General features: G+C 40.7%; 1 protein-coding gene across 2 annotated transcripts in view; it reads left to right on the top strand.

The window, feature by feature from the left end:
- Positions 1–19127, top strand: part of sbf2 (SET binding factor 2) — a 98056-nt gene that overhangs the window by 14956 nt on the left and 63973 nt on the right. For both annotated transcript variants that reach the window (XM_018752609.2, XM_018752608.2), the window contains exon 2: positions 6191–6279. In XM_018752609.2, coding sequence (XP_018608125.1) covers positions 6191–6279 — 89 coding nt within the window. The remainder of the gene's footprint in view (positions 1–6190; positions 6280–19127) is intronic.

Raw genomic sequence — 19127 nt, 5'->3', positions numbered from 1 at the left:
GCCGTTTGTTAACAATGCAGTCAAAACCACACACACACACATTTTCAGAACCGCTTGTCCCATACGGGGTCACGGGGAACCGGAGCCTACCCGGTAACACAGGGCGTAAGGCCGGAGGGGGAGGGGACACACCCAGGACGGGACGCCAGTCCGTCGCAAGGCACCCCAAGCGGGACTCGAACCCCAGACCCACGGGAGAGCAGGACTGCGGTCCAACCCACTGCGCCACCGCACCCCGCAGCCAAAACCAACTTAGAGGAATTTTATGTAGTACCTGAAGGGATGCCTTTATCTCTTCCTCACTCACTTTACAACAGTTTCCTAGAAGGATCAAGCCTGACTGATGTTATGCATCTTGTTCAGAAAAATCACATATTTGCATTTGACTATTTCATCACCACTAGTTCAGGGAAAGTGTCTGCAGAAGAAGAAAAATTATATTTAATAGAGACACAGTAAGAAAGCATTGTGTGATCCAGTTGTCAGTGGTAGGATATATCAGTATAAACTCAAAAGTTTTCAATTCGCAATAGCTTTATTGGTTTTCTGCTATGTCAGTGTGATCATGTAAATGACATTAAAAATGTTAGTGATGTGTGCTAAGGAATTGCAGACCTTCTGCATGACTTAAGTTGAATTAAAACAGCTGAAACAAAAATCAGTGTGTAACACCCTGATGGCTTCCATGTGAGTAAGGTCATTTGGACCAATTTGGAAATTCCATCTCCAAGTGCTCCACATGATTGTAGCCTTCGATGAAGTGTAGGGTTGTACTCTAGGTCAAGATCACATTTTCACATTTGGGATTTACTGGGTTGAACCTCAAATATATCATTTCTTGTCCTGGTATGTGTGCTAGCAGATTACTTTTTCCATAATGCTTTCCCCTCCTTCCCCCTCCTACTTTTCAGTCTTGACCTTTTAAGAATTCTTGTTTCCCTATGAATTGTGACACTTTGGAATACAGGATCACACCTCCTCATATATGCATGCCATGAGTGAAAAAACCCACCTTTTTACTCAATGGACAGGCTTCAGTGAGGGTTAGTACACTTTTAGAGGACAAGAGTACTCACACAGTCCCACCTATAGCCCTGTTGCTACCTGACTGACAGTAGGTTTTGCTGTAACTGACAAGGACAAGAGAACACTAGCCTTCTCACCTATCCAGAAGACAGACAGTTTGTGTTCTCTGGGCCTCTGTATCACTGTGTGGCATGCAGGACATTCAGACCTGGATTCAAATACAGATCCATGGCTACTGATGCACAGTTGGGAAGGCCTTTAAATTTGTTTCCACACAATATGGGCAGGCTACACCATGTGACTCTTTTGTTTATGGTGAAAGCTGTAATATATCTTAATCTGTAAATGAAATTTAATAGTTCTTTTCCACAATTGATAGTATTTACAGTGAAAACTTTGGATCCAAAGGTCGCAGGTTCGATCCCCACCTCCGGCTGTAGCACCCTTGAGCAAGGTACTTATCCTAAAATTGCTCCAGTAAAAATTACCCAGCTGTATAAATGGGTAAATGATTGTAAGCATGTAATAATTGTGACCTTAACATTGTAAGTCACTTTGAAGAAAAGCTTCAGCTAATTGAATAAATGTAAATGTAAAACGAAAAATGTCTAATCTTTTTACAGGTCAGTAGAAGAATTCTGTGAAGGGCTGTTGCATTTCTTCTCTTGAAGTTGCCCATGTATGTTGTAGAGATGTAGTGTAATCAACAGATTTTGTGCTGTAATTTTTAGAACTGTAATAACAGGTATTTTCAACATATTGTATTTTCAGCAGATATATTTAACACAGTCTTTTCAACATAGCTATTACACGTTTAAAGATTTGTAAAATTATGATCTCATGGAAGATTTGTTGAATGAAAAAGGTGGGGGAAAAAATTTGGTATTTTTCAGGTTATTGCTGTAAAAGATTCTTAAATTGCAGGTTTCTACTGTAGTGATGAATTCTGGCTTCGAGGCTTATTGTGTTGGGGACAGTAAATAAATATATGTTCCCATTATTATAGAGAACTCCAGGCAGCTATAATTTTCACTGAAACTAGAGCTTGGGAATTTTGAGATTCCAAGGTTGATGGTACCATTTGTTCCAAGTTTTCCATTCACCCTGGATGTTTCAGAAGATTAGTCACCCAGTTTTTTGTAAATACCTAGCAAAGGTCAGTCTCTGCAGGATCTGCTGATGACCAGACAAAACATTAGGGTGCTACTGTTCAAAGGCAGGGGGCGCGGTGGCGCAGTGGGTTGGACAGGGTCCTGCTCTTCAGTGGGTCTGCGGTTCGAGTCCCGCTTGGGGTGCCTTGCGACGGACTGGCGTCCCGTCCTGGGTGTGTCCCCTCCCCCTCTGGCCTTACGCCCTGTGTTACCGGGTAGGCTCCGGTTCCCCGTGACCCCGTATGGGACGAGCGGTTCTGAAAATGTGTGTGTGTGTGTGTGTGTTCAAAGGCAGAGGTGATTGTGGCTCTTCTCTAAAGAAGCTCTAGTGACTTGTCCTGAGTGAATTTCCTTCCTTCCACTCCATGCTTGTTTCTTCACTAAAATTCTGTCAATGAAATGTAAAATAAGAAATTTCAGCAACTCCACATTTGCTTTACATGTTTCCATTGATGTTTTGCAAAAAAAAACCTAAAAGCAAATCACCCTCTTGATTTTTACATTGCTTTGAAATGTTTGATTTTAGTGATTTGACAGTTTCCTTCTAGTGTGACTTTTTTTTTTTTTTAAAATGCTTTTTTTTTTTTAAAAAAAGTGTTTCCCATAGGGGTGCGGTGGCGCAGTGGGTTGGACCGCAGTCCTACTCTCCGGTGGGTCTGGGGTTCAAGTCCCGCTTGGGGTGCCTTGTGACGGACTGGCGTCCCGTCCTGGGTGTGTCCCCTTCCCTCTCCGGCCTTACGCCCTGTGTTGCCGGGTAGGCTCCGGTTCCCCGTGACCCCGTAAGGGACAAGCGGTTCTGAAAATGTGTGTGTGTGTGTGTGTGTTTCCCATAGAAGCAAAACATACTAAGTCAGGTCAAACTGCTAGTCATATAAACATTTATATTTTTTCATTAATGTGATGTTTTTTTCAAGGTGACTTATAGTGTTGCATTTGTACAGTAAGCTACTTAATTGAGACAGCTGGGTAATTTTTTCTCTAAGTTCACTGTAGGTACCTTGCACAAGTCCCTTGTTTAAGGATGTAAAGCCAAATCACAGATTTGAACCCAGGTGCTTCAGTTACAAGGTTATGGCTCTCATCATAATGCTACCTCATGCCTTTATGTAACATTACCATGATTCAGTTTCTTGATAGACTGTGTCAAAAAAAAAAAGTTTTCCACCATTCTTTTGTACAGGACAATGTTTTACTAAAGCATGTCACTTTAAATTCTCTGCATCATGGTACAACTTCTGGGTACCATCTTGAGTCTGGAGCTGGCAACCGTCTGGTTGCAATTGCCAGTCCAAGATCACCGTACTATCTGCTGCTGGATACTGAATGAGTTTCAGGAAATTCCTTTGCAGGGATCTCCTTGGAGCTTGAGGTCACTTCAGTTTCAGCTAGCAAAAAAGAGTGGAACAACATCTCATGTTTCTCCCATATATTCCCAGACTTTTCCTGCTCATATGGCAGTAAGAAGCGACATGGATGGCACTGAAAAATGTTCAGAAACGAATAAGGCAAATTACTTTTTTAAACATAAGATTTGGAGGGTTGGTCGGGCTGCTGACAGGCTTTGTTTTGCATTTAATTATAAAAGATGCATTTAATTGAACCTCCACCTCCCTCAAAAATTTCAGATGATTTATATTGGAATTTTTAGTCTACACCGAAGGTTTGTAATGGAGCTATACATAAAGCTCTTTTGCAAGCATCTTGGATCTAACAGTTATTTATCCGCTGAGTCTGATCCTGTTTTAGTGCTTTGAACTTGGCTGGATTTCTGTTTTACGAAGAAGGCATATTTCTATTTTGTTTATTTGTAAATTAGCAAATTTACACTAGTGGTCCAGCTTTTTGACATCTGGGCTAGGCAACAGTAGAAAATGTTTACAGAAAGCTCAAATCACTGTATTGATTTGGTATCATCTGTTGTTTTTGTAAACCAGTGCCAATCACTTAATTGGGTCCTGGCATGGCAACTAGATTTACATTCTCCACAGATCTGATTTTTCTCTTTTTTTTGCATAAGGCCCAATTTCCCCAGAGAAACCTCCACTGCTTCTTTTGTGTAAATTGTGGGTACTTATACTATATAACCTGTTGAAATAGGCTGTTGGCAGCAGAGTTCAGGTGGTGAAGAATGTGGATGGTTTCAGTAGCGGGAAGCTGAAACAGCACCACTGCTGACTGCCCTCCTGGCACTGAGACATGCACCAATGATTCTTCTTACAGTTTCCAAACAGCCACTTGGAATAGTTTTTCCTTGTCTGCAAGCATTGTTTGCTGACAGCAAATTTAAAATGTGGTCTTTTCTGTCGGGGTTGTGATGGTTAGTAAGAAATGGTTACTAATGGTAGCATTTTTATTTTTGAGTGTTGAAATCTTTTGTAGCGCAGAAGTAACCCTTTAAATTGGTCGGCTTGGAGTTTGCTTTTAAAATTCTTTCTCCATTATACTCTGTCTTTTTTCCTTCTTTTGTTTCTTCTGGGGATTGCCTCATTTGTCTTGCATTATCTGACCGATGGGACTTACTAGTGGTTGAGGTAGTAAAGTAACCCCTTCCCAGCGCCCCATCCTTATTTTTGTGCACCACCATTGAACTACAGAATTGCTGTGTGTCAGCTAGTTCCTTCTGAATAATTAATTGTGCTGAAGAAAATAAAGATCCTTCTTTGTTAAGCATCCTTATTTATTTTAAAAAATTTTTGGAAAAAAAGATGTGTGGGGAAAAAATAACCACTGAAATTTTACAGAATAACAAAAGACAGTAAAGGCTGAGAATGGCAGTTTTGGAAGCTGGGAATCTAATCATATCTTTAAAAAAGGTTGAGACGGCTTTTTAAAAAGTTGTCCTAACTTACCCTTTGTGCTGATGTTGTACTTGAACATAATAAGCACACCCCACATTGTGGGATATTAAATTAAATATTACCCTCAGTTTAGGTGAATTGAAGGTGTAACTGCAGAGAAGCCAGAGGGAGTTGAATGTACACAATAAATCTTTCTTTTTTTTTTTTTATGAAAAACACATTCCTGTGGCGTCTGATTTTTAGCACAGCTGGTAGCTTTCATGCAGTAAGGCTGTGCAGTAGTAAATGTGCCTGTTTTCAGATTTAAGTAACTGTGCCAGTTTATTTAAAGTCCATTGCTTGTTTGGTGGCCAGTTCTCATGTTAGCGCCAGAAGGTGATAACTGCTAAAACCACCTTTGCTTTTTGCAGAGAATGTATTATTTGACACTATTATTTCAAAGCTCAAGATGGTGCCGCTCTGAAATGTTAAGGCTGGATAGTTATACTCTCGTATTATATTAATTTCGACAAGTGTTTTCCATTTCTTTGCCCTTAGCATACACACTCTTTCCATGAAAGTAATAGGAAATAATGAGTTATATTTTATACAGCTGGGTATTTCTACTGAACTTTCTACTTACTCTTTCTGGAGAAAGATTCCCTTTAAGTCAGTTTGTACTGTACTTTGCACTTGTCAGAATATTTCTTTGAATTATAGCTAATATCTAAACAATTGTCTAAACTTTTCTTCCACATGTGGAAAACACACACACACACACACACACATTTTCAGAACCGCTTGTCCCTTACGGGGTCACGGGGAACCGGAGCCTACCCGGCAACACAGGGCGTAAGGCCAGAGGGGGAAGGGGACACACCCAGGACGGGACGCCAGTCCGCCGCAAGGCACCCCAAGCGGGACTTGAACCCCAGACCCACCGAAGAGCAGGACTGCGGTCCAACCCACTGCGCCACCGCACCCCCTATGTGGAAAACAAAATACTTTTATTAGTTGTGATGGTTTACTGTGGAACTTTCATTGCCTGAAGTGTTCCCTTGTCACAACCATTTCTTCCCAATAAAGTAGATGAAGGCACACAGGAGTCTTTTGGAAACTCCAATTCATTTAAGTACCTGCATGCATTTTGAAAGAAGAGCCCTAGTAGATTCTACCCCAATCATCGTGTGTTTTGTGGGGAAATTCCTCTCTGATCCAATGTGTTTTGATGTCTAGTCCCAGGTTCAGAAGGATGCGGGAAGATCATCCAGCGTTTCCCAGAGAAGGACTGGGATGGCACGGCGTTCCCTCCTGGGGTGGAAATGGTAAGTGTACCCCACGTCAAAACCACCACCACCCAAACAGCAATGTAAGCCCCATGGGAGACAACTGTGCAGTGAACTGTAATGCCACATACCTAGGTAGATGTGGTTGAAAGAGCCACAGTATACAGTGTGTATAGATAGTATAGCTGTTGTGCCCAAGCAGCCCATACTACTGTCAGATGCAGGAAGACACGACTCTGTATGTCTGTAACAAGCAGGTTTGCCACATTTTTATCAAAGAGTAGTAGTTCACTAAGCATCTCTCCTCAAGCCAGTGAGCTAGTGTGGTATTCAAGTTCTTTATATTTGTCTAGTTTGTTCATTTTGTTCTGATGTAAGTTCATGAATTCAAATTGCTTGCCTGTCCACACTGTTTATGTCCTCTGGATGATATTGGGGTCATGGTGTGAAATTGGTTAGAAACCTTTGGTCTGGGTCTTAACCTTATGAACACAATTGGAACCAGAACAATTTCATAAATCGATTTGCTCATAAATCCAAAGTCACTTTAACTGTTGCCACTCAGTAAAAACTTAATAATACAGACATCTCTTGATTTATTAAAAGGTTAGATTTTGTGAAAGGTATTGAATATAGCTGTAACTAAATTGTATGACTTATTTGTAATTTTTTTCTTCGTTAACTTTGAGCTATGTTATAATTAAAACTAAATTATAATGACTGAAAATTGAATGACATTTTCTTCAGACTCTTTAATTCAGATTCACCCCTAAACATGTATTCCTCATCTTGTTGTTGAACAGCAGACACTGGATGTGAACACACTGTATATTGAATTAATGCAGTCCCACACTCTTGTTCTGTTTCGATACATTCTACTGCCAACTTGCAGCTGGATGCAGTAACACAGGTTGCATTTGTTAAACAGAAATTTTAGAAAACACATAAGTGGAAAAAATGATCATAGTAAATAAATAAACTGGGGGGAAAAGTTTGTATCTTTGAAAATTCATAATTCAAGATTTTGTCATAGAAGGAGCCAATGTGATGGTGTTCGATTTCCAGCTTTTTCTGTGGAGTTTGCCTTTATGTAACAATAATAAGGTGTAAACTGGTTCAGGAAGTTTATACAGCACAGCTAACCACATCCACATGTAAACAAATACTGTGACACGTATTGTTCTGCATACTTAGCCTGCATACTTTACCACAAAATTGTTTCCATGTTTTTGTTTGATTTGTGATTGTTAAATGGGAAGGAGCTATGTGGGGCCTATTTCAATCCTTTTATGTGTGGAATTAATTTGGCTCCAAATACCGAAAGCTTAAGTTTTATTGAGCTTAGTGGGGTCGTTGTGTAATTAAAGCAGTTTTTAAGCTCATCTGAGTTGTAACTCAAAAAACATGTTTTTTTTTTTTTTTTTTTTCTTTCTTTCTTTCTCCCTGCAGTGTTTTTGCCAATAAGTCAAACTGAACTTTTGGCAATGTGAGCATGCTGGTATGTGTTGTAAGGGAAGACTGTTTATTGACTAATATTATTGAACTGGACACGTGAAGTTAAGTTCTCCTGTTTCTCTGAGGTATTCCATATGCTAGAATATGACAAACACCTGTAGGCCCAAGCAGTTCTGAGATGAAAAATACTCTTGCCTATGCAGTGTATTTAGCATTATGATGTGGTAGTAAAGGGCTTCTTCGAGTTTCAGAACTGGTTATACTCTTTTATACTACTTTAGACTAAATACTGTCAGGTGAAGCGAAGACAGCCTGTTAGTGTTGAAAAGATATCAGAGTAAACGGCAAAGATAAATTGAATTCAGTACCTGTTTTGCAGTGCGCAATTTCACAAGTTAACTTTTTTTAAATTTTACGTCAGCTTTTTAACATTAAGCTTAAATGATGTTATTTCTGTGATAGTATTAAAATTAACAGAGGATGGATCAGTGGGATTACAACATCAGTGTTACGGTATCTGTGGAGGAATCTCGTCTTGCAGTGAGGAATGTGTATTCTTCATCTGGAATGTATTGCAGATATCGGAATTTCCTGTGTCAACAAATTTTTCCAAGTTGTTTATATGGTGCTTTGTTTAAATGCTTTCCTCTCCTCCTAATTGACAAACCCCTTTGTCACTGCCTCTTGTGTTTTATATTTTGTTATTTTCTTGTTTTTTTTTTTTTTTTAAGTTATTATTATTTTGCAGTTTCTTTACAGAGCTGATTATTGTGGTGCCCTTGTTGGCTGGAGCCCTGGGAGGGCATTGGGGTTCTCTTTCTGCCTCTCTCTGGAACACCCTCAAGGGTCTTTGACCCCATTAGTGTGCTGTTACTGGCCCATGCACATCACTCACTGATAAACTGGCTGTAAAGGCCCTGCACAGTAGTAACGGTTTGACACCATTCCTTGTCCGTCTAGTATGACTGGCATGTTTGCTTGTTTTCTTCCTTTCTTTAACTCTCCTAGCCTGTAAGCAAGGGAATGCACTTGTGCTGTAACAAAATGAGAACAGTGATGTTTTGTTACAAAATTTGCACCTCAAAGCTACATGTCCTTAGACAGACAATTTCATTGTCAGTAACCTGTCCTTTTTCAGTGACCCTTATACACACTGTCTCTAGTAAGTGGCTGTTCTCAGCTCTCCTTCTGCTGCAGCAAGTCAGTGTAATTTATCTTTATTGTCTAACATATCAGTCTCTATGCTGCTGAGTTTGGGCTGGATGCCTCTTTCAATATTAAATCACCCAACAACAATGAAAACTTAGTCCAAAGGTGAACATGGCCTGTACCTTAGTAGGTTATAGTTATGTTCTTTAGGGGTTGACAGTTCATGCAGTCCTGAAACCCATAAACACATTCACTGAAGGTCTGAATTGAGCTTGACATGTTGCTTAAGTCACACAGACATACCTTGAGGGACTGCTTCAGAGGGAGATGAAAGACTTGCTCAGTGAAGTGCAGCCATGGTGGGGAGCTCATTGTTCAAAATCAGATCCATGAACATGTTTGTATTAGTGGATAAAGTGGCAGGTTTATCTGATGAACATCACTTAGTTTGGAGCTTCATTTGTTGCTGAACATGATATATTGTACATAGCAGAAATGATTTGAGACCCAAAATGCAATGATGCATCCCAACTGGACTGTAGATCTCCCAGAATGATAAAGCTGCAGTGAAAAGGATGCATATCAAGTATAAAGAGTAAGTTATCCTACCTAGAATGTCCTAACTACATATCTTTACCATTTGTGGAGTCTCTTGTGACAGTTGCTCATAACCATTCCAGCTTTGGTCAGACTGTTTTATTACTGTAAAATTATTCTTCTTGGTAAAGTCCGCACTCATTAACTTAATGCCAGTGCGTGCGTGCACGTGGGACAGTGCAGTGTTGCATACAGAATACTGTCTGCTACCATTTATAGTAAACCTGGAAATCAGTTTGCTTTCACAGAGTTATAAGTGCTGTAGGTGCCTTGCTTAAATGATAGATTGAGGTTCGCATAAGTACAAAGGATCTGTTTTTCTTATTTTTTCTTTTTTAAAAAAATTGCACTAGAATTCCAGCATGTTCCAGTACGTATAATTAGGAACAGCCCTGAAATATCTGGATCTTACAAGGCCCATTGAAAAACAGACACAAGTTATTTGTGTGGTATAAATCAATAGAGTGATGTCAAGCTCTTAAGCGTGTGTCGTTCTCTGTTAGTCATCACAAACTGTTGGTGGTCACGCTGCCGCTAGTTTGAAATACGGCACACACAAGACACTGCGCCGTTCCATTGCAGAATGTATCCCCACTTGGTTTCCGGGGTGTGTCACCTCAGCATCAGTTCTCCAGCATGGGGGAGGGTGGCTAAAGTCAGACTGCCTGATCCAGTTTTAGAGGCAGCTCAGTGTCGACACTGTTACAGCACATTTTGGTGCCAATTTCTGATACTTAATTTTACGTACGTAATTTTGTTCTAGAATTTTCTTTTTCTTCTTGGTTTTCCAGAGTGTTAAGTTCATCCTCCTCTCTTGTAAGGGTTTTGTGTATCAGCTGACAGATTATTGAAGGATATTTTCAGATAGACATTCTGGTAGTTCTGTACACATTCTGAACATTTGTAAACTTATTCAACTTGGTTAAGTGGACCACCATGTACTGGAGTTTCCTCTGAGGATACTGAAGGCTGAAGACCATTAAGGAGTTGCAATGGTCTAGTATAGCCTTTTTATGAGATGGTTATTTCTATGAACTATGAATGCAAAACTTGAATATATATATATACACACACACACACACACACACAGTAGACGAGATGTAACGCAGCTCAGTGTAACACAAGATTGCTTATAATACAGTCAAGGGTTTGACCCTGTTAGCTGTTTGTCTGCATTCTATTACATTGAATTTGGCAGATCCTTTTCTTAAAGCGACATACAACTCAGAGTAAACAAAAGTGCATTCCACCACAGACAAAGTGCCTCAGTACAAACATTTATTAAAAGACAGCTTGTTTGATTACACCATTTTCTTAGAACATGTTGTTTACATTTACATTTATTCATTTAGCTGATGCTTTTCTCCCAAGCTGCTTACAATGTTAAGGCTACTTTCCCATTCATACAGCTGGTTAATTTTACCTGAGCAATTTAGGGTAAGTACCTTGCTCAAAGGTACTACAGCAGGAGGTGGGAATCGAACCTGTGACCTTTTTTGATCCAAAGGCAGCAGCTCAAACCACTACGGTACTAGCTGTCCCTCATGCCACTTGAGTAGCTGCCTGCAGAAGTGACATAAAAATAGAAAAAGCTGAATTTGCAAAGCTGGCAGGAGCTTTAGAAAATGCATCTGAAAGACATGTATTGTCAAGACTCTTCTTGAATGCTGAAAAGAATTCAGCAGTTCTGAGTGACCAGGGGAGGGGTGAGTTTGTTTCACCACAAGACTGATAACTGGGATCTACTGTGTATATATAGCTTGTTTGAACAACTCTTGTGGTATGTTTTTTAGTCCCTGAAGTGTTGTGCTCTCTACTAATAGAGCATGATGACTCCATTTTCAGCTTTTTACTTTGTTCTGAAATGCACCATTCTACTCAACATACTTAGTAAGCAATTTATATGCACGTGTATTATTTTTCTTGGTATACAGTTCTTATAATTTGAAGTTTTTCCTCTGCACTGTGAAAAAAATAAGTTCTTTGACACAAGAAAATTCTATCTGGAAACCATCAGCAGCAAGCGAATGACTGAACGTGAAAAGCATCCCAAGTGCGCTGCAGGCCCCCAGCGGAGTGGAGAACTGTGACCTAAGTGTGTGCTAAGCATTTACCTCTGGGTACACCAAACGTGTTTCTCATCAGCATGAGCTGCAGACAGTGGTTAAGGGACACATAATTAAACCAAGCTTCCTCCCTAAGGCATGTCTCAAAATAAAAAGCTGTGTGGCAGTTTTACATTTTCTTTCTGTTGACAGATGTGTTCACTCTCCAAATGATCTACCAAGTTTCATTTTGCTTGTGCATGGATGGCAGGTGGAATGTCGGTTAAAAAAAACTGAACTTAAACTCTCATAGGTGTTTCAGTTCAGGAACGAGGCATTGCTATGGTTACTTTCAAAAGGATACATAAACAAAAACATCAGTGTAAATGTGTAAAATTAAGCAAGTGGTTTGCAAATATGGCATAAAAATACATTTTGGAGATTTATAATTATAAAATAGTACAGTATACAAAAATTAATAACCTCTAAGTTTAATACTAATGTGTCAGAACTGGGCAATGACTGGCAGACATTATGTGAATGTGATCAGGACAGTAGTCTAGTTTAGTAGAACAGTACAAATGTCAAGGTGGTAGTGTGACCCTGCATTACCTGGGAAAGAGTGGAAAAGAAGGGCTTATTGCTGTGACCTGAAATGCCCCCTTTGAGCTTCACCAAGAGCTGTTGCAGGAGAAACTGTAGCTGCCTTCAATAATGCCACCATTGAGAACATGAAATTAGAATATAGCCATGCTCTGAAGAATTGCCTGCAGTTCTCTGCATATCCTGTTTTTGTTCCTCCTATTCTCAGCCACGCTTTTTGCTTTTTGTACACTGAGTCACATGGCAGCATGCAAAACAGCTGCCACCCATTGACGGACAGCTGTGTCACTCATGGACCACAGCGGGTGGTTTGTCATTGCTTCACACCTCCCCAGAAGGCGGTGAGAGAACAGTGAGCTCAGGTACCCAGGCTAACTTGTATCCTTAACCCCATGTCGAATTTCCGGTGATGATCGGTTAATGAAATAGCTCAAACCTTTGCCGTGTTCTCACCAAGTGTGCACAACGAATGGGCAGTGTTTTTAAAGTCATGGGTAAAAAAAAAAAAAAAGTTTTTAAAACAGTTCGGAGTATGATTTAATTTTGCATGCTAAAGCTTGTGTAGACAACAGCTGTAATTACCAAAGTAATGGTCAAAACAAAAGTCTCACAAAGATCAGACTAGTTGTGTTTTTCTGTATTTCTGTGTTCCGTTGCTCTAGACTTGTTCAAGAGGTATTATGTACACTTTCTAATCTATCACTTAACAAGCACTTTAAGTTTTAGTCGCAATAAGAAATAACATAATCCCTAGCCATCTTTTTTCAAAGATCTTATCAATGATTATTGCATGCATAGGGAGTCGAACGGCTCGATAAGAAGCAAGACATTACAATATTTATTGCTTGCATTCAAGGATCTTTTTTTCTGTGATCAGTAAATATTCACAACCTGTGTTCAGAATAGCCTTATGATAAAAATGGAAAATATTAAGCATCATCTTGCAGCCTAAGATAAAAGGCTTTGATTTGAGCTGTACCCCCTCGGGTGTCTGTCTGGCCTTGCCCTGAGAATATGGGGTAAATGGAAACAATATGTTTCAATGATTTTGTTATGTTGTCAGCTATTCTTGGTATGAATGTGTTTTTTTTTTTTTTTCTCTCTCCCCTCCCCCCCCACCCCCACCCTTTGCTTTGGAATTTTGTATTTCCCAGTGCCATATTTTTTTTTTCTTTTCTTCATTATTTGAATGTACTATTGCCATGACAGTCACATGGAAAATAAACAGCATGTGTCATGTAAATTAAAACTGAATGTTTAGAATTCTTTTAATGCTCATTATCTCGGTCTCTAAACAGGCTTGATACAATTTAGAACAGGCCTCTGGCCTTTAGAACTGAGAGATATCTGATTTAAATTTGTGATAGCCAAAACTGACATTTATTACTTAATTTTTGTCCTAATGGAAATTTGAATACCTGTTCAGTGAATTATACTACAATAATATGTTGCCAGTATCACTGTATTATCAGATATGTCATGGTAACTTCTGTATTTGGATGCACTTTTTAATGTGACATGTTAGGGCAGGAGTTCTTAACTGAGGGTTCATGGACCCCATGGGGTTCTGTTGATGGGGATCAGGAGGTCCATGAAGTGCAGATTTGCTTTGAAAATAACACTGTCTGTCCATTGTCATTAACCACTTGTCCAGGTCACAGGAATCCAAAGCCTATCTCAAAATCACTGGGTGCAAAGCTGGGGGGGTACACCCTGGACAGGATGCCAGTCCATAGCAGGGTAGCCACAAGCGCACTCAACAATTCACACACTACAGCCAATTTAGCATCACCAAACCATTGGAACTTCATGTCTTTGGACTGTGGGAAGAAGCTGGAGCTCCCAGAGGAAACCCACACAGGCATGGGGAGAGCATGCAGACTCCACACAGATTGAGCTGGATCTGAACCTATGCCTCAACAGTTCAGGCACTGTGAGGTGGTAGCGCTACTTGCTGAGCTGCTGATAACAGAAACAAAATAGCTGAGTTGGGGGGACAAAAGTATTACAGTCCTTAAGGGGGGCCTTAGCTTTCATCAGATGAATTAAAGGGGTTTTTACCTTTGAAATGGTTAAGAACCTATGCTTTAAGGCCGCAGATGTTCATTTGCAGTCATATCATGGAGGGCCTACAGAAGAGAACACTTCCAGATTCACTCAAAACCTGGCCATTTTCACTGCCCAAAAGCAATATATTCAATCACTTATAGATAATATTTGCTGTTTGTCTTTGATCTGACTATGATCTTTCATAAGTTGGGTTTGACTATTTTGCATTTCATAGTGCTGGCATTGTCATGTTTTCTGCTTATTTTTTTAGTTTTTGTCCTTTTATTACTCAGAGAATTCTCTTATTAGAGGTGCTGTGATTTCCCTCTTAGTACTTGGTTTCCAATGTTTTTGTGCCTTTTTGTCACAGTGGGTTTACAGACACTAAAGCTTTATAGATCACTAACTTTTACCATTGATCATTAAGATATTTTTAACTTGCAGCCTGTAAAAACATCTTGAATTTATTTGATTTGCTGTTTTGTTTCTTCTTTCCATTAAGTGTAAAAATACAATATGAGCATCATCAGATGGGGGGCTGTTTCTAGTTACACTACAAATTGTGTTTACAAACCCAGTTTCCCAGCAACTGCCCAGTTGATTTATAAAAGCAAGAATTTCCTTAAATTTTGAGCACAAACAACTATGCTGTGAGAATAGTCACGTTCATCTTTAAAAGTCCTACAGTACTCATTTTTTGACGTTCCCAGGTCTAACCAGGAATGACTTTTACTGTGTGTTGAAATGAAAGTATATTCATGTCAGATTTTTTTTTCCACAGTAATCTCTTGCTTGCTCTCTTCTCATCTTCTGTGTATCCCATAATTCTCCTGTCATGTTAAGTGCCTGCTTAATCTGTATTGAACTGGCTAACTGCAGATCATTTACTGTGCTGTTAGTCAGGGGAACACTATTGATAACTTTACATGCCAGTCTGAACTGAATGATTGTGCTGTTAGCTATGACTTGATAGCACCCAGAAAACTTTTCAACAGAATAGTGGTTTATCTGACCTATAGAGAACTATCTGCACCTTAAGTAACACATGTAATCTTCCTAAATTTATCTGTTTAAAGAGGAAATGTTGGTGGAAAGTAGTGAGACTTCTTAAGGTTGAATTAAATGATAGTGACATTTAGTGCCAAATAAATAAATAAAATTGCATGAAATGATTTATGAAAGCTAAGATTAGACTGGAAAACATTATATAACTGGGGGGAATCATTGACTGAAATTGAGCTAAAGAGCTCTGCTCCAAGGAGTTCCTTCTCAACTTCCCCAGTGATCAAGGCGACTTGTAATGTTAAGGAACTTGCAACTATTTACGCATTTATACAGCTGGGTAATTTTCCTGGAGCAATGTAAGGTAAAAACCTTGCTCAAGGTTACTATAGCTGGAGGTGAGGCTCGAACATGTGACCTTTGCATCTAAAGGCAGCAGCTGTAACTACTACGCTACCGGCTGCTCCAACAGTTGACTCCAAGAGTGCGGAATTTTAATAGGATGGACCACTTCCAGTTCATTGTAGCTTTCAATTTTACTGTACAGGTAGGCATGGTAGAAATGTGTTATTAAGCAGGATGGGGAAAGGGGTGAGGTGAGGACAGTGTTAAAAGAGTAGCATTCACACTGATGTTGAGTTAGGGCACTCGTTACTAAAGATCTTTCTTTAGGGCTTTTTAAATGTCTCTATTTTACCTGACACTTGTATTGTCTTCTGTCATTTAAGAGTGCATTATATTTTGCGTTGAAGGTCTGTTGCTACAGTTCGTCGTGTTTTGGGTAAGTTTGTTATTGCTACTGCTTTCCCCCAACACGTATTCTTGTTGTGTAGTTGTGCAGATAGAGAGAAGCAATTGGTTATGTGTTTGTGCAGCTGTCGGTGGTATTTTTATTAATTTGTTTGTTTGAATTGCGTTTTGCGGTTTGTTAGGGTGCATGTAAAGCTAAAAAATTCAGTGTCAGTGTAGAGTGGGCGCGTGACTCTGTCTATCAATTAATCACATCTGTTTGTTTTAGTTGCCATTGTTGGAGTGGCTTCGATTCCAATTAGAAATCTCAGCTGACAGGAATTAGCCTGGTTTAAATAGCAGCTGGTAATCCGTAACAGCAGTGGTTGCGGCAGCCTCTTGGTGCAAAGACAAGGGAGTCTACCTGTGGAAGGCCACCAACCTTGTGTTCCGCGAGGGATGTTGCGTCAACCATGTCGACCATTGAAGTTGTCTACGGCAACTGAGCTGCGCGATGTTGCCACCACCGGAGACCTGGACACTCCCGCTGCTACAGTAACCTGGTTTATCCTCGTCTGTCAAACCTTGACTTATACGTTACGTGCTAACGGGTCCAAACTCCGGGCTGCAGAGCGAAGATGGCGAAAATCCAAGACTCGCTTGGACCTGGATGCCTACGAACTACTCTTGGCTGCTTTTTACTCTGCTGTCTATTCAGCTGAAACTGCCTTCTACCACAACAAAATACAGTCTGCAACTAAAAAAAAAAAACATACAGGTTCTTTGCCACCTCTCCTCCCTTCTGTGTCTACCACCACCTTCTCCTCCTCCTCCTATCACTGATGATGACTTTGCATTGACTTTGTCCCTGAGAAACAAAGTAATTAGAAGTTCTCAGCATCACCCTGCCCGGTTCGTGCTGGAAGTCATGCTCTCCAAATTCAAACCGCTCTCTAAATCTGAAATCTCCAACCTCATTATATCACAAAGAGCCTACCACCTGCTCGCTTGATCTGATACAATCATCACTCCTACAGAACTTCTCCCTGCAACTCTCCACTTTCATCTCTATGATCATCAACTCCTTGCTCTCCTCTGGCTGTTTCCCAGCTGCCTTCAAAACTGCTCTCCTCTCACCTCTGTTAAAGAAGCCTTCCCTGGATCCCAACTTGGTTCAAAACTAGAGACCAATCTTCCTCCTTTCCTTCCTGTCTAAAACTCTAGAGCAAGCAGCCTGTGATCAAGTATCTGAATTCCTCTCCCGGAACCATCTCCTCGATGGATATCAGTCTGGTTTCAAAGTCGGTCACTCCATGGAGACGGCAGTTCTGGCAGTGTCTGATGCTCCCCAGTCGGCTAGAGCTGCCTCCCTCTCCTCGGTCCTCATCCTCCTGTATCTGTCTGCAGCATTCGACACTGTCAACCACCAGATTCTACTCTCTCCTTAGTCAGCTTGGGTTTAAGGGAGCAGCACTAAGATGGTTTGAGTCCTACCTATGTGACAGATCCTATCAAGTGTCTGGCGGAGCTCCTGTTCTTCTTCTCTGCCTTTCTCAACCGGTGTCCCGCAGGGTTCGGTACTTGGTCCTCTTCTCTTCCCAATCTACACCTCTTCCCTCGGCCCAGTCGTAGCCTCCCATGGATTCAATACTACTGCTATGCTGATGATACCCAGCTCTTCCTTTCTTTTCCACCTGGAGCATCAGACATTTCTGCACGCATTGCTGCCTGTCAGACATCTCTGCTTCGATGTCTGATCACCACCTCCAACTCAACCTCTCTAAACCAGAGATTCTTTACCTCCCAACTGGCCCATCCTCCTGTCATGCTCTATCAATCAAACTGCACAACTCACTCATCTTCCCTACCTCCTTGGCTAAGAGTCTAGGAGTGATGATTGACTCAAGTCTGTCTTTCTCTCAGCACATCGAAGCCACAACCCAAACCTGCAGATATGTCCTGCATAACAGCCACAGGATCTATCCTTACCTCACAACTGAATCTGCCCAACTACTTGTCCAGGCCATGGTGATATCCCGTTTGGACTACTGCAACTCTCTCTTATGCGGCCTTCCTGCTACTGCCATCAAACCTCTGCAACTGATACAGAACGCTGCTGCACGAGTTGTTTGACTTTCCAAAGTGTTCCCATGTATCTCCCCTACTCATTTCTCTTCGCTGGTTCCCTGTAGCTGCCTGGATTAAATTCAAGACCCTGGTTATTGCCTACAAATGCATCAGTAGAACTGCTCCTAGCTGTTTACAAGACTTGATCAACCGCTGTATGCCAACCAGACCGCTTTGCTCATCTACTTCTGCTCACTTGGTGGTCCCGCATACAAAAGGTAAAGCGCGGAGGTTCTTAGTTCTGGCTCCATTGTAGTGGAATGACCTCCCACTCTCACTCAGAACTGCCTTAACTCTGTCTATATTCATGAAGGGTCTGAAAACTCACCTTTTCTGGACTCACTTCGCCCATGAGCTCTCCAGCTCATGTATTGTGTAAATGTTCATGCACCGTTTCTTTATGATCATACCCAGATAAGCCTTTACACAGCTGCTACTCCTGTATTGTATGTAAAGGTTTGTGTACCTTTAAAGGGGGGGGGAGATTGTAGGAAGGTGATCAGGATTCGTCTATCCTGAGTTTTGTGCACCTACTCATGCGATGAGCATCAGTGCATATAGTGGAAAGAAACAGACTAGGTCTGCTTTATCACATGTCTGTAACTATGTCTATTTCTCCTAATGTAATGCACTAATTGTATTTTATCTGAGATGTGCATCACTTTGGAGAAAAGCATCTGCTAAATGAATAAATGTAAATAGAAATCATTGTGAAACGTTACCTATTTAGATCATGTGTTGCCTTGGACAGAGGTGTTATTAACGTTAATAATTCACAGCAACGCTGGATGCGGTCCTCACTGGCAGCAATGAAACTGACATTTCGAGTTACGCGCAGTACGACTTAAATCTGCTGCACTGACCTCGGGTTCTAGAGTTCCCAGAATGTACCTACAGCCAGAAGTCCCCATCAATGACACAATGTAACAGAAATGTTATGTAATTTCCCCCCCCTCATTTTCCATCCAGTTTTGTCAGGCTAGGCATACTTTTGGTGTTGGTTTGTACTATAATATACAATAATAAGCTGCTGTCTCACAGCACCCGGGTGGTGCAAGAGGACGTGGGTTCGATTCCCACTCAGTCTATGTGGAGTTTGCATGTTCTCCCCCTGTCTGTGTGAGTTTTCTC

Source organism: Scleropages formosus, chromosome 11, assembly GCF_900964775.1.
Source record: "Scleropages formosus chromosome 11, fSclFor1.1, whole genome shotgun sequence".
Classification (NCBI taxonomy): Eukaryota; Metazoa; Chordata; class Actinopteri; order Osteoglossiformes; family Osteoglossidae; genus Scleropages; species Scleropages formosus.
This window is presented reverse-complemented; position numbering and strand designations above follow the sequence as displayed.